At 52.5% G+C, this 13,321-nt stretch overlaps 1 protein-coding gene across 1 annotated transcript in view; it reads left to right on the top strand.

Annotated features, from left to right (window-relative positions):
- PLXND1 (plexin D1) overlaps positions 1-13,321 on the top strand; it is an 86,101-nt gene that overhangs the window by 32,935 nt on the left and 39,845 nt on the right. Inside the window, exons 9-14 of the mRNA XM_049826750.1 lie at positions 3,110-3,214; positions 5,587-5,676; positions 6,565-6,658; positions 9,107-9,270; positions 11,060-11,211; positions 11,560-11,659. Of these exons, the coding sequence (XP_049682707.1) occupies positions 3,110-3,214; positions 5,587-5,676; positions 6,565-6,658; positions 9,107-9,270; positions 11,060-11,211; positions 11,560-11,659 (705 nt within the window). The remainder of the gene's footprint in view (positions 1-3,109; positions 3,215-5,586; positions 5,677-6,564; positions 6,659-9,106; positions 9,271-11,059; positions 11,212-11,559; positions 11,660-13,321) is intronic.

Here is a 13,321-nt window from a genome sequence, read left to right as displayed (position 1 = left end):
GGGTAAGAGCAGTTATTCAGCAGAGCAGGGAGCAGTGTGTTTTCCTAGCTCAGCCCAGGTGTCCCTCCCAGACTGTCTGGGGAGATGTTAGGGAGGATTTGAGAACCGCAGCTTGCCGAGTCCAGCTGCCCCATCGTTCCCTGCCCCACAAGGCAGAGCCTGGCCTTGTCCCCTCCCCTGCATGGAGCTCCTGGAGTGGGGACAAGCCATAAAACCGACGCTGTGGGGCTAAACCCCTGCTACAGTGTCCATGCCACTGGTGGGAGGGCATGGGGCTTCTTGCATGGAGCCTCTTGGGGCCAGACCGAAACAATCCCTTGTAAAGCCAAACCTGAGGCTGTTGCCGTTGGTCGGTGATGCCTCCCACGGCACCGGAGTCGCTGTGCGACCTGGTGTACCAACCGTTGGGTTTGGTGGATCCTCCACGGCACGAGGCTGGGGGAAGTCCCGGGACGTGGGAACAAGCAGAGAGTGGTGTGATGGTGAGGTGGCATTGCCTGTGGTACTGCAAACGGGGAGCAGTCCGAGCCAGGGGTGGAGGGACCACAGCCACCTGGTCCCTCTGAGCTGGCAGGACATCCCTACCCTGTCCGAGCTCGCTCCTGCCCCTGTGCGTGGGCCAGCACCCAGCACTCGTGCGGCCATGTGCTGGAGGAACTGGCCCGGCCGAAATCAAACCCAACAGAGACGTTGTTCTGCTCCTGAGTGCCAGTGCCGGTGTGAAGGGTGGACACAGGTACTGGGACAGCTGGACCTTGGCAGCCCAGCATCAGCTCTGCCTCCCTGGCCGCGGGGACTGTGCAGGACAGCGTGGCACAGGATGCTCGCATATCATCATGGGGAAGAGCTGCTCTTCTACCCGGAGGGAGGAAATTAGGGTCATAGACATGCGTCTCAAGGACTCTCACCTAGATGTTAAGGAGAGCTGTACCTGGTCTTCCCACTCTGCTCCCATCACCTCGAGCAGGTGGTGAGAGCCAGGGCTACCCTCTGGCAGGGATAACTGTGCCTATCCTTCCTTAAGGATAACTGTGCCTACCCTCACTTTCTTGCCTCTGATTTCCTATTCCAGAGGTACATTTGGGTTGGATGCTGCACCTGGTTTGGGCACGCTCCTGTTTTATCTTTGTGCCTTTTTTAGCTCTTTCCGCTGATTTCAGTGAGCAGCCTGCAGGATGAGGTGCTCTGTAGCCCTGGAAACATGGTGCCTCATCCTATAGTCGGAGCTTTCAGTAAACAAACCATTGCTGGTGTGGCTGCACCTGAAAACTGGTCTGCTGGGAAGCCAGCATCATATTGGCTTCATCCGCAGCATTTTAAACATTCAGACCCTTTGCCCTGATCCAGACGTGAATGATATAATCAGCTGGAAAGCTCTATTTCTAGGCGCTGATGAACAGCAGGAGAAGGGGCTGCAAGACGACAAGTTAATCAGTCCTCTAAAGTGTATTTATCTAGCAAGCTATGCCAGCTGCTGTGACATGCAAGGACACACCAGGCCATAGGAGCTTTTGCATGAATTTTCAGTTGTGGCCCTGCTGGTTTTATTTTAACTCTTTTGATTCTCCCAGAAGGGGCTTGGGACTGAAATTTCTCTCCAGTGCTTTGCTTTGTTGTTTTACTTCTCTTATCATGTGTATCTCTGTTATTTAATCTCCTTGTTTAGGTGGCACCAACTGTGCTTGGTTAAGATTAGTGTCCTGACAGAAATGAAGCGTGTTTTCCAGAGTCAAACAGGCACTTCCAGATAGTCCCCTGCCCCCAGCTAGGTCTGGGGAAGGCAAGAGAGAAACCTTATGCTCACTGAGTGTCCGGCACTAGGGATGTGTTCTGCTGGGCATCTTGGTGCTAGGAGGGCAGGCTCTACTGCTCGTCAGAGCAGCAGCAGCGCTGTCATCAGCAGAGTCACAGTGGGGTAACCTTTAATGCAAGTGAGAAGGAAATCTTGCCTGCTGCAAATTATTCTGCATAATGGACCAAATATTTTGTTGTCTTTTACCCCAATGCCTCCATTGTCAAAGGCATTAATCTCGATATACCCTGGGGCAATGGAGAATCTGGCTTCATTTTTGCTGTAATTTTGCAGTGTGATTTACATCTCATGAGAGAACAGGATGGGCTTGTCATACAGACTTGAATTCTGAGTCAGCTCCAGTATCTGAGCATCAATTTAAAGTGAGAACAAAAGTAGCGGGACAGATGACCTTTTAAAATCATTTTTCAGCTTCATTTAGGCCTTTCATTTCAGCTGTCCTACTGCTGCAGTCCCCTTGCTGAATCCCCTATAGCTCATTATACCCTTTCTTCTGCGCGCACACGTGTGCACACACACAAATCCCTGCACGCTTCTGAAATGACACTGTGCAGGAGGGAGACCACTGGGAAGTGAAATCTCTGCAGGGGCTTGCAGAAATGTGCATTGCGATGTATGAGACATAGGCTTCCAGCTGGCAGGAGGGGGGTCGCACCGGCAGATTTGCCGTTGTAGGCTGCAGTGCCTCCTTTTTCTATCAATCCAGCCCCATCTTCTAACATTTAAGTGCATGTAATGAGGGAGCTGCCCATAGTGGCAGCTGAGGAGTGCATACGCATTTGCTTTTTATCTGGGAGTACATTTTTTTCCAGCGCAGGAAGATGAAAGTGCAGGCTTGGCAGCCTCACTGCCCAGGGGCCGGGAGCTGCCGATGTCCCCGAGCTGGCGGAGGAGCCCAGCAGGAGCGAGAGGGGAATTCCTACTGTGCTTCTCCCTTTGCTGGGCCATGACTGCCAGCCCATGGCAGTGGCCGAGCCCTCCTGGAAACCCGGCCACCATGCTGTGGTTATCTGGCAGCTAGCAGAGGGGTGGATTTTAAGGCAGTCCCATGCTAGGCTGGACTTAAAGCCTTCCTTGGGGGAGGAAGGCTCCACGTGGCATTACCGCTCTGCATATCACAACGCCATTTTGATATTTCACTTTCTGGGGTTACTGTGTGGTCTGACTTTATAGATGTAGTGAAATTAATCTTATCAGGGGCCCTGATGTGTGTTCTTTGCTTCATCATTGAGGACACTCAGCATGAACCCAGCCCAGCTAACCTCTCTTCTTTTTTTCTTGTTTTGTACCTAACAGAATAAAATTGACTGTCCGCGAATTGTACCTGCCTTTTTGGACCCAATGCCCACGGGAGTATCTCGGGACATTATGATCTCACTGGCTAACACAACTTTCTCTAAGGTAAATGAGTTACTAGAGAGATTAGGAAGGTTCAGATGAGATTAGGCTGGTGTGCAGCAAGGTGGTCGGGTCAGCCAAAGGGATTTTAAGTACGATCTGATTTCTGCCTCGGGAGCGGGTGATGGGGCCAGTCCTAGCTTGTGTTAGCAGCTGAAATTGCTGTATTAACAAAAGACGCTGGTGGAAAGCAGCCACCCCGATGGTGAGTGAGGTTGCATGGCAAAACTGGAGGGAGATGCTGTTTGTGTCCAAGCATTCTCCAGGGATCTCCTGCAATTAGTGACAGGCTTTTTGCATTCGGTGGAAAAAGGAGGTTTATACACCTTGTAAAACAGTCACTAGAACAAAATGTTTGGGGGAAATAGAATTCCTGGTTTCCTTGTGGGTGTTTGCTCTACCGCAGAGCATGCTGGTGTCGTGCTCTCCCAGCGCCGTGTGCCAGCCCAGCCCTGCTGCCCCACGCTTAGGAATGAAGGACAAAGCCCCGAGCTGCGGGCAGAGAGCCCTGTGCTGGCTAAGCCACTGCTTGGAGCACAGCGTGGAAATGTGTTTTAACTTAACTTCTGGTCATCACTGCAGAGCTCTTTTTTTTTTTTTGTGAAGAAATCCTTTCTGTGACATTTTCTGGCATGCAATTGTAATAGGGCGAAAAACAGGAGTGGACGTCAAATGGTGCCTTTGGAGATGCATTGCATGCCAGGAGGAACCAGAGGAATTTGGGGCACTGGGAAAGTGCTTGACTAAGCTCTGGTATTTGTAGAAAGCCGCCCTGTATCATTTTGGGTCAAGTTTTCAGCGGGGCCCATGGGACCTGGTTCGCCATGCCCCTGTGGAGGATACCTGCATGCTGGACAGCCAGGCATCTCCTCTTTCTGCAGGGAAAGCAGAAGGTTGGAAATGTTGGTGGAGCTGCCTGGCTTGCTGCGCCGGGGGCAGCGGGGGTGCTGCCAGGCACTGCAGAGGCACTGCTTCCACCGGACCTCCTGCCCTTTGGCATGGGGGCAGAAAGGAGCTCTCCCCGCCTGGCTGGGGCTGCCATTTCCTGCATGGTCCGGCCTCTGTAGAGGAGGATGTGCCCTCAGCAGTCAGCAAAAAAAGGCGAGAAGTCCGTCTTCCTCTGTGGATGCTGGAGGTGGCTGAAGAGGAAGCAATACCGCATGTAACTCAATAGGAAATGAAGTCAGCAGGAAAGGGGCCAAGGCACCGCCGCTCCTGGGGCCGCTGGAGAGGCTCTGGCAGTCCGGCTTCCTCCCGCCACCATCTGCAAACTGTCCCGGGCCGCCGGGCGGGATTCCTTCTCCTTTCCTCTCTGCAGGAGCTTGCGAGCGCTGCCAGAGCTCGGAGCATCGGAGACACGTGCCCCGACACCTTCGCTGCTGCGGGGGGAGTGCCCGGGCGGTGGGCGAGGGGCGAGGGGCAGGGGCCAGCGGGCAGAGCAGAGGCTGCCTAGGTGCAAACGAAGCACTGGAGGAGGTTCCAGTTTCCCCGTTGCGGCCGCGTGTGTGTTCGCTGAGCCAGCAGCTGTCTGCCAGGAGTCTGGTGCTTTCTTTCATGTCTTTTATCAGATCTGTTGGTTTTCAAAGGGTAGTTAGACCTCAGTAGTGGTGGAGCATCAACCTGCTTGGAGATAGGATTTTTTCCTGCAGGATGGGGGCACAGCAGTAACTCGTGGCAGGATATCATCCTTGTGTTATCAGGAAAACAGCACACAAAATCTGCCTTTGAACGTACTCCCAGCTGGGTCCTCATTTGAATTAGAGATTTGCTCTGTGCAAAAAGGTGGCTTTGAGCCCAAATCACCGACTGCTTTGGTCTGGTTTGGGCGAGGTGGCTTGGGACCATGTTGGCTCTCAGTCTGCATTGCAAGCATGATCTCTAAACACCCCTGGTCCAGAGGAACCCAGGTACCCAGCTGGCAGGGGTTACGAGAGCGTAGCCCAGCCAGGCATGTCTGCTGGTCTGCATGTGCCGTGGGTCAGACACCTCTCCTGGTCTGTGCATGCTGTGGGTCAGGCACGTCTCCTGGTCTGCACGTGCCGCCTGTCGCTGGCTCGAGAGCGGCTGCCCCACAGCTGGTCATGACACTTTACAGCAGCACACTGGGCGAGAGCAAGGGACAGAGCTTAGCTCCACATGCGATGCTCGGCCTGCAGCAGTTTTATGTATAGGTGTGCGACAGAGCTGGATTAATTAGGCACAGATCCCAGTCCCGTTTACAGTATCGGGTTCTGATCTCCTATTTGACTTGAATGCAATTCAGGTACTGATGGCAAAACTAGGGTCAGACTCGGCGCCCGCCATATCGGTTGACTGAGACAGAGAACTGCACAAAACAGTTGTTGCAGCCCTTCTGCCCTTGTCTTCCCTCCCAGGAGACAGCTCTGGAGTGCCATTTTGGGACAGACAGGACGTTTGAAGCCCGGTGGGTGAACTCCTCCGCCGTGGAGTGCGTACACGTGCTGGTGAGTTGGGGGGTGAGGCTGCCAGCCCCTGCTGCCCTCCGCGGCATGGGGCAGGTCTGAGGGCAGGGAGGGTCTTGCTCCCCACCTCCCACCTGGCGGCTGGGATGTCGCCTCCCCTCCTCCCTCCCTCCACATCCAGCTGAAAAAAGTGCAAACCAGGTTCACCCCTCCAGCAAGAGGCTCTTTGCTTGTGCTGATGCTGGAAGGGCGTTCATGAGTTGCCAATGCTGCAATGTTTGCTTTGTGGATATCTGCAGTGGCTCCAGCCCCTGCTCCGCTGGGGTTTGGGAAGGAGCTGCTTGTTTACCTTTTGAAATGGGAAGAGTTCAGCTCAGGCAAAAAATTTGGCCACCTTTCAGTGTTGCTATTTCTGTAGCTTTTATTCTGAACTAGGAATTGTCCTGAGAAAATGCTCAGACACTCACCGAAGAGCAGTGTGTGGTTGTTGGAGGGCAAACTGCACCTCTGAAATGCAGCAAATATTTGGGCTTCCACCATTGGGAATATTGTGAGTGGAAGCCGGAGAGGAGCACTTTCCCATCACATCACCTGCAAAACTCTCTATTGTAGCCCGGCACTGAAAATGTGCAGACTGGCCAGTCTGTTAGTTTTCCTGTCCACTTCTACTAAAAATAGCAGCAAGCCAGGACTCTGCTCTCACTGCGGTGCGTGCTGTGCGCTGGTGGCCTGCGTTGGCACCTCAGCAAAACAATTAAAACAGAAAACAGCTTCCCTCTCTTTCTCTCTGCTAAAGATGAGACCCTCCTGTACTGAGAAACAGTGGTCAGAGAAGCCTTACGAGGAATGTTAATCCCTGTAGTGTGTGTATGGAGCCTCGTATTTTACTAAATTTCCTAAGCTTTTGTTTATTTGTTTTTTTGTGTGCAGCTCCACACATCAGAAAAAAGCCATCTCTTCCCAGTGAACCTTCAGCTGAAGGACAGACCAGACAGATTTATTGACAGTCCAGAGATGATGACAGGTCTGAGTTGAAAATATTTTTATTCTGCTCTCATCTGGTCAGCTTGAATGACTCTAAAATCCTGACAAAGTTTATGGGTTCAGGAGAGAGACCATGGCTCAGCTGGGCACAGCTCAGTGCTTTCTCTCAGGCAAATGCAAAAAACGTATTTATCCAGAGTTGCACCCATGTGAACGTGTCCCCAGAAACCAGATGGACGCCTGCGGACATTCCCTTTACACCCAGGGAGAGTCAAGCCCCGTCCCTGAGCTCAGGCAGCAGTTGAGGTCTCGCCTGCCAGCGATGCGTGGGACAGGGTGTGCTGGTGGTCTTGGTCACAGCAGAGATGTGGAGCATCCCCAGGGTCAGGGAGGAATTCCTCTCGGAGGAGATAAGGGATGGGGGAGGGCTGTGCCCTGGGCTCTCACAGGAGCGTGGCATCAAGGTTCAGCATGCTGTAAAAATTGAGTCTTTTTTTTTTCCTCCTGTGCTGAGAAAGAATAAAATGTGTAAACACATTTCACCCCTGGCCCGCTCTCTGTCTCTGGGAAGAACGCTCGGATTCCCAAAAAAGCCCTTGCTACATCAGCAGACTAAGGAAGGCGGGCAAAGAGTCAGATTAAGAGTGCACTCAGACAAGGCGTTTAGATAGGACAAGCCCAGCCAGTCGGCCAACAGAGCCAGCGTTTGCACAACAGCCGCCTCTCCCTGCCCTGGCCAGAGACTGGGTGTTGCACCTAGCTGTGTGCTCTTGCTGGGCAGCAGCTTTGGGCTCTTTTCCCTCTCAGTAGTGTCAGCAATTGTAGCAGAAGGAACCGATTTACCCTAGATGTGAATGAGAACTAGATGCCTGAAGTAAGATTTTCTTTGGAGGATAGCTGTAATAGGTAGAGAGACATTAAAACCATCAGCCACTGACCCAGGATAAAAAGGTTTCCCCATAGTAAATCCCAGTGTATGAAAGAGGCTTATCTTGCAAAGCATTCCATGTTGGTGAAATAACCTTTTGAAATACCAGCATGGATAGGCATGAGATGTGACTTCCTTGCAGAAAGAAGAGGGTGTCCATATTTTTGAGATACAGAGGTAACCCTGAGGAGAGGGGCAGGAGATCTGAGCTATGACTATTTTGATGTGCAAGAGAAGACTCTTAGTTCTCGGCATGGTTGGTGCTGGGAGCAGGAACGACAGCAGAAAGAGCGTGGTGGAATCCCCCCTCCTGCACAGCGAAAGAGCTCGCTAACACAGACTGTGTTTGCATTGGTATGAATTTGCCAGAATATTTTGATACGCTGTGGGACCATTAGACTGCTCTGGCTCCTCCTCGCCTTGATCACATTGGTGCAAGTAAAATTAGAGAGATTGACTGGCAAGCAGAGACAGAGGTCTGCCAGGCCAATTATAAATGTGTGCATCTTTTATACTGTCTTTAATGGAATTAGTGTTATTAGTGTTTATTATTCCAATATTTATTAGCTTTTATTATAAACTGCATTTTGGTAGTGCACTGAAGGAATCCCAGCTCTCTGCTGTTGGGTGGAAAACCAACCAGTGTAACTCAATGGGTCGACTCAAGAGAAGGTGAAATAAGCTCATTTTCTTGTGGAGAATGGGAGACTCCCTCAGTGCTGATGACGTTTCATTAGCATGAGCACAGGCAGACCGTTGAAGGCTGAGGGATTCGTTAGTTGCTTATGAAGTGCCTTGAGATCCTCCCGTGAACAGAAGTGCAAAATGTGACTGTTTCTTTGTTTTATGTTCTCCTGCAAAGTCTCCTCTGGGGAAAAGGGTGTGAAAGCAACGTTTCCTGAGTGTTTCTGGCTGTTTATCTCAGCGGATACCCACACTCCAGCAGCAGAAGTCTTTAGGCTGGAGAGGAAATGTAACCTAGGGCACCAGCTAATGAAGAGGTGAAAGCGGTGTAGGAAAATGATGTGGAAGCTGAGCTGAGCAGATCTGAAGAGAGAAGTCAATGAAAGGGGCCCATGGTCACCAGGGGGAAGGAAAGGAACTGTAAACATTGTACTAAGCACTGTAACCATCCAATTTTTGTCAGAGTGTGGAAGCAATGTGATTGCTTTGCTAACAGGATGGAGCCAGCTTTGCCAGGCAGCTTCCCATGTGGATGCTGAGAGTTGGAAACATGTAGTATAAATCGACAAAAGGTTCCGAGTTTGGGTGTTGTTTGTTTTTCAAGAGGAAGAAAAAGGAAAAGAAAGTGCTAAATTACATTGCAGTGAGAACAAGCACCCAGTCCTTCTGGGAAATCTTCAGGATGGCAGCCAAGCGCTGCCTCATCTTGCTGTATGTGCAAGCTGCTCTGCTCATCCACTGGATTTCAGATGTTACTTGGATTAATATAGCAGGGGGTGGGGGGAGTAGGGGGGTGTTTGACTGCCTCAAGCTAAGCAAAGCTATGAAACTGTCAGGCCCAGGAGCTCACATTTTCTGTTGTCTCTGGTGCTTTAGTGGAGGTGTACAACTGTGCAACTGGGAGTGCTGACTGTTCTCAGTGCCTGGGGAGGGAGGACCTGGGGCACCGCTGCGTCTGGAGTGAGAGCAGCTCCAGCTGCAGGCTGCACAGCGAGCCCTCCCAGGTCTCAGACATCTGCCCAGCTCCAGAGATTAAGAAGGTAAGACCCCAATGCAATGTGGAAGCTGCGCATGGCATAGCAGGTGGTGTAGAGGGCTGATATCGGCTGCGCTGTCCCTGTCTAGGGGCAAAGGAGGAGCCATGCTTTGTTCCTGGCAAAGGACAGGGTCAAGACCAGCACTGAATTATTCATTGACTTCCTATGCTGTTGAGTCACCTGATGCCAAGGACATCTTGCTAGTGACAAGATCCAATCTTCATCATGCTAGTGGGAAAAACAATAGCAGCACAATCAAGATGTCCCAGAGTTCCTGGGGTTGGTAAGAGCGAAAAAGATTATAGGGTCGACTGAAGGGTTCTTATCAGGAATAGCATTTAGTGGAGCATAGCTGAAGTGTGAACCTGAGCCCTATCTCCAGGTACATGTGTTCTGCAGTTCTGCTGAGATTAAGAGTGGCAGAAGGACCTTTTTGCATTATGTGTTTTTAAATGGGTTTTATTTAAATCTAAGTTGAATGAATGTTTGTTGGGGGCATTTGGATCTGGGGTTCTGCTTGGAGGTATGGTAGGAGCCAACAAATTTGTCTCAGACAAGTAGTAAAGTAAGTATACAGAGCAAATCTTGAAATGAGCTCCCTAGGAAAGGAGAAGCTGGAAAGGCAAAACAGCTAATGTGAACATCAAAATCGGCAAGGATATGGGAGTTCTGTTCTTAGGGAAGCACGTAGCGATGGCTGCTCAAAATCTGGGTGCAGTAAAACTGCATGGAGGGACTGCAGGATCCCCATTGCCTGCCTCTTCCTTCTCATCACCATGGGAGAGGGGTGCTCCCCTGTGAGCGTGTCCCTCCCCAGCACAAATCAAGTGTTACCAGCACCTCGCCAGAAAATAATGGAAGGAAACCACAGTTCAGGTCGCAGAGCGTCACAGGACTCTGTTGCTATTTCCTTAGCAAATAGTAGCCGGTAAATCCAAGTCCTCTGGAGTCACGCAAGCAAACAAGCGCTCACAGAGCCCTCCTGGAGAGGGGGGCCAACGCAGCAGGCAAAAGAGGGTGCCGAGCCTGCTGGTGGGTCCTGACCCGCCCTGGCCGGCTTGGCCAGCTGGTGCCACCAGGCGCATTGTGCTGGCTTTGGGTGCCATTGCCTTTGCAAAGGGAAAAAAGCCATTCCTGGATTGGAGGGATTTATCTTACTGGCTGAATAATGCAGTCACACTGCCTGGGGATGCCCCTCGCACAGTGGAACAGCGTCACACCCAGGACCCTGTCCCCTCGCAGCGGTGGGGTCAGCAGCTGCCAGGTGAAAAACCGGTGGTGTAGGAGATGGATGGGGAACAGCCTCGTCCTGCGCCCCGGCATGCCACAGTGCTGGTGTCTTGGCCACACTCCATGCATCAGGACACATTTTGTCTTGTTTTTGTCCTGAAAGGCCCCGCTGCATTTGGGACAGCCCTTAAAAATGTGATGGTAGGACTCTCTCTTCCCAGCACACTAGCATCCCTCCTCTGGGTTTCCAAGTCTGTGGGTTTGTCTCTGCCCCAACTCCATTTGAAGCTGTGGTGTGGAAGGAGTGACATTTCACCTCAGATGTGCTTGCAGCTGGAGTAATCCTTGACCAAACCCCAGTAGCAAAGCCGGCAGTAGCTTCTCATTTGCAAAGCTGCAGCAAGGGGAGCGTGGCGGTGGGCGTGCTGGGGGGGGACGCAGGAACATGAGGAGCGATTCCGTCTCCTTCATGAGGGGCCAAGTGGGATGTGGACACAGGCTCAGGGATGGAAGCAAGAAGCTTCCTGGTGGTTCTCCTCCGACTTTTCCCTTGGTGTTGCAGATCGAGCCACTGCGGGGGCCGCTGGAGGGGGGCACCCTGCTGACCATCCGTGGGAGGAACCTGGGCCGCCGCTTCAGCGACGTCCTCGGCGCCGTCAGGATAGGCAGCGTGCAGTGCGCGCCGCTGCCCAGCAGATACGTCGTCTCTGAGGCGTGAGTGCTGGGGCAGTCGGGGAGGAGGTCCCAGTCCCCCTCACATCCCCTGCCCGTGCCTGTTCCTCCCCGTCGTTGTCACTCGCCCGGTTCCCCCGCCGGCCTCGGGCCGCCCAGCACGCTGCACCCCTGGGTGGGAGCGGGGCAGTGACCTGTCCCAGGCGGGACACGGGTGCCCTCCGCCGTGCGCGGCGCCGCTGGTGCTGCCCAGACCACCCCTGCAGCAGGCGCCGGGCAGAGCACGGAGGAGGAGGAGGAGGAGGAGGCTGAGGGCTCTGCCCTGCTGCTCTGGCCGGGTGTCCCCTCCACCGCTGGCACGACTGCCAACATCCCCATTCCTGTCCGCAGGATCGTGTGCCAGACCGGAGAGGCTCAGGAGGCATTTTCTGACGTGGTAACAGTTAACGTGAGCCGGGAAGGGAAGTCCAGGGAGCGATACTCCTACGTGGTGAGTAGCTGCCTTCCGGATGTTTCTTCAGTGATTCCTGCACCCCTTAAAACAAGCCTGCAGCCTTCCCACCCCCAGCTGGCTTAGAAGGAGGATCTGTGACAAAAAGCATCGGGGTCCTTGAGGAGCAGCTGACCTGTCTCCTCACCTGCGGTTACCTGAGCGAGGTCTGGCAAAGCCAGGCTTGAACGCGAGGGGCAGGACTGCAGCCGGGCTGTCGTCAAGCACAACCTCACTCCCAGTCTCAGCTCCTGCAGTGGTTTATCACCCGTCCTGGCTGTTCCTGCTGCGATAAAAAGGAGCTCATTTTGATTCCTCCTTTTGCTAAAGTGCCATTACAACCTGTGAGATTTTTTGAGACTTTCTAAGTCTCTTTGTGCTATGCAAGTTATGTACCATGGGCTCATGTTATTTAGAACTGATATTTTTTGCTGCAGAGATTGTCTTAGTTTTTGCATGAGAATAATGCGTAGGGATTAGACTTGAGCTAACCCTGTGTCATTACACAAAGAAGAGCCCTTTGTAGCTTTGTACTGTACCGTCTCACAAAGATAACTTTCATCTCTATAAAGCCGAAAGAAATCTATGCATTTCTTCTCTTTCCTACAAGCGCCCTCATCTCTGGCTAGATGCTATTCATGGGCAGCCCCACGCGTCCAGGGCAAACACAACAGGATGGGTGCCAAGGGTATGCTGTTTACTCGGAGCCTTTGTGCTTCTGCTGTTGCTTTAGCTGGAGAAGAATAGACTGTGCTGCAGTCTAGTGGCTTGAAAGAAGACTTGAGCCCCAGGAAACGACATTTGATTCCTGGTAGCCATTGTGAGGAATTTAGGGCAGGATCATGGAGTGTAATCCCCGACCCTATAACCGATCACGTGTTAGGTATTTAGTTCAGGAAGGTTTACACAGCATGCAGCCAGCAGAGGTACGGCACATCCCAGCGCCCCATAGCAGAGCCAGGCCCATGAGGAGGGGACCAGCGAGGCAAGGGCACTGCCAGCCTTGGCTCAGCGGTAGTTCCCGGGAGGACATTTGCTCTTGGAGCCATTCCCATCGTTTCCAGGCATCCATGTTCACATCCAAAACATCTTAGAGACCCAGCAGTCTGGAGTGGGGCAAGGTACCATGGGGGTATGACCCAGTAACGGTCCTTGGGTTTGGGATTTCTGGTGCATTGCCCATCAGGATGTGTGTCTTGACTTGTCCGCATCGCCCGCTGCCAGGCCAATTGTCTGGTTGACAAAGAGGAGAAGGGCCTGAAGAGTGGGAAAGGGCTGGGCGGCTTCTTCACCGGCTCTTGGCATGCAAGGAAAAGCCCTCTCAGGAAACACCTGTAAAAGCACCAGTGCTAAACAAAGCAAGAGGAGCAAAAGCCAGTCGCTGAACTCAAACCAGGTCCATGACAGCTCTGTGCTGGCAGCTCCTGGGCAGGCTTAAGGAGAAGGCTGTCCTCCCAGGAGTGGGAGAGGAGCTGTTTTCTGCTCGGGTGGCAACAGCAGAAAGCTGTCTTGTGTCTGTTTATCTCAGCAAAGCTTGGAGAAGAGATGAGGGAGTGCCCTGCTTTGTGCATGTGTATGTCGGGGAGTGAAACTGCATGTTGTGTAGTTGGTGGTGTGTTCCACACCGAAAGTGGCTTCCACACCTCTGCAAACTAAGCAACA

Source organism: Accipiter gentilis, chromosome 23 (assembly GCF_929443795.1).
Source record: "Accipiter gentilis chromosome 23, bAccGen1.1, whole genome shotgun sequence".
Taxonomy (NCBI): Eukaryota; Metazoa; Chordata; class Aves; order Accipitriformes; family Accipitridae; genus Astur; species Astur gentilis.
The sequence above is the reverse complement of the archived record's forward strand: the minus strand, read 5'-3'. Positions and strand labels throughout refer to the sequence as shown.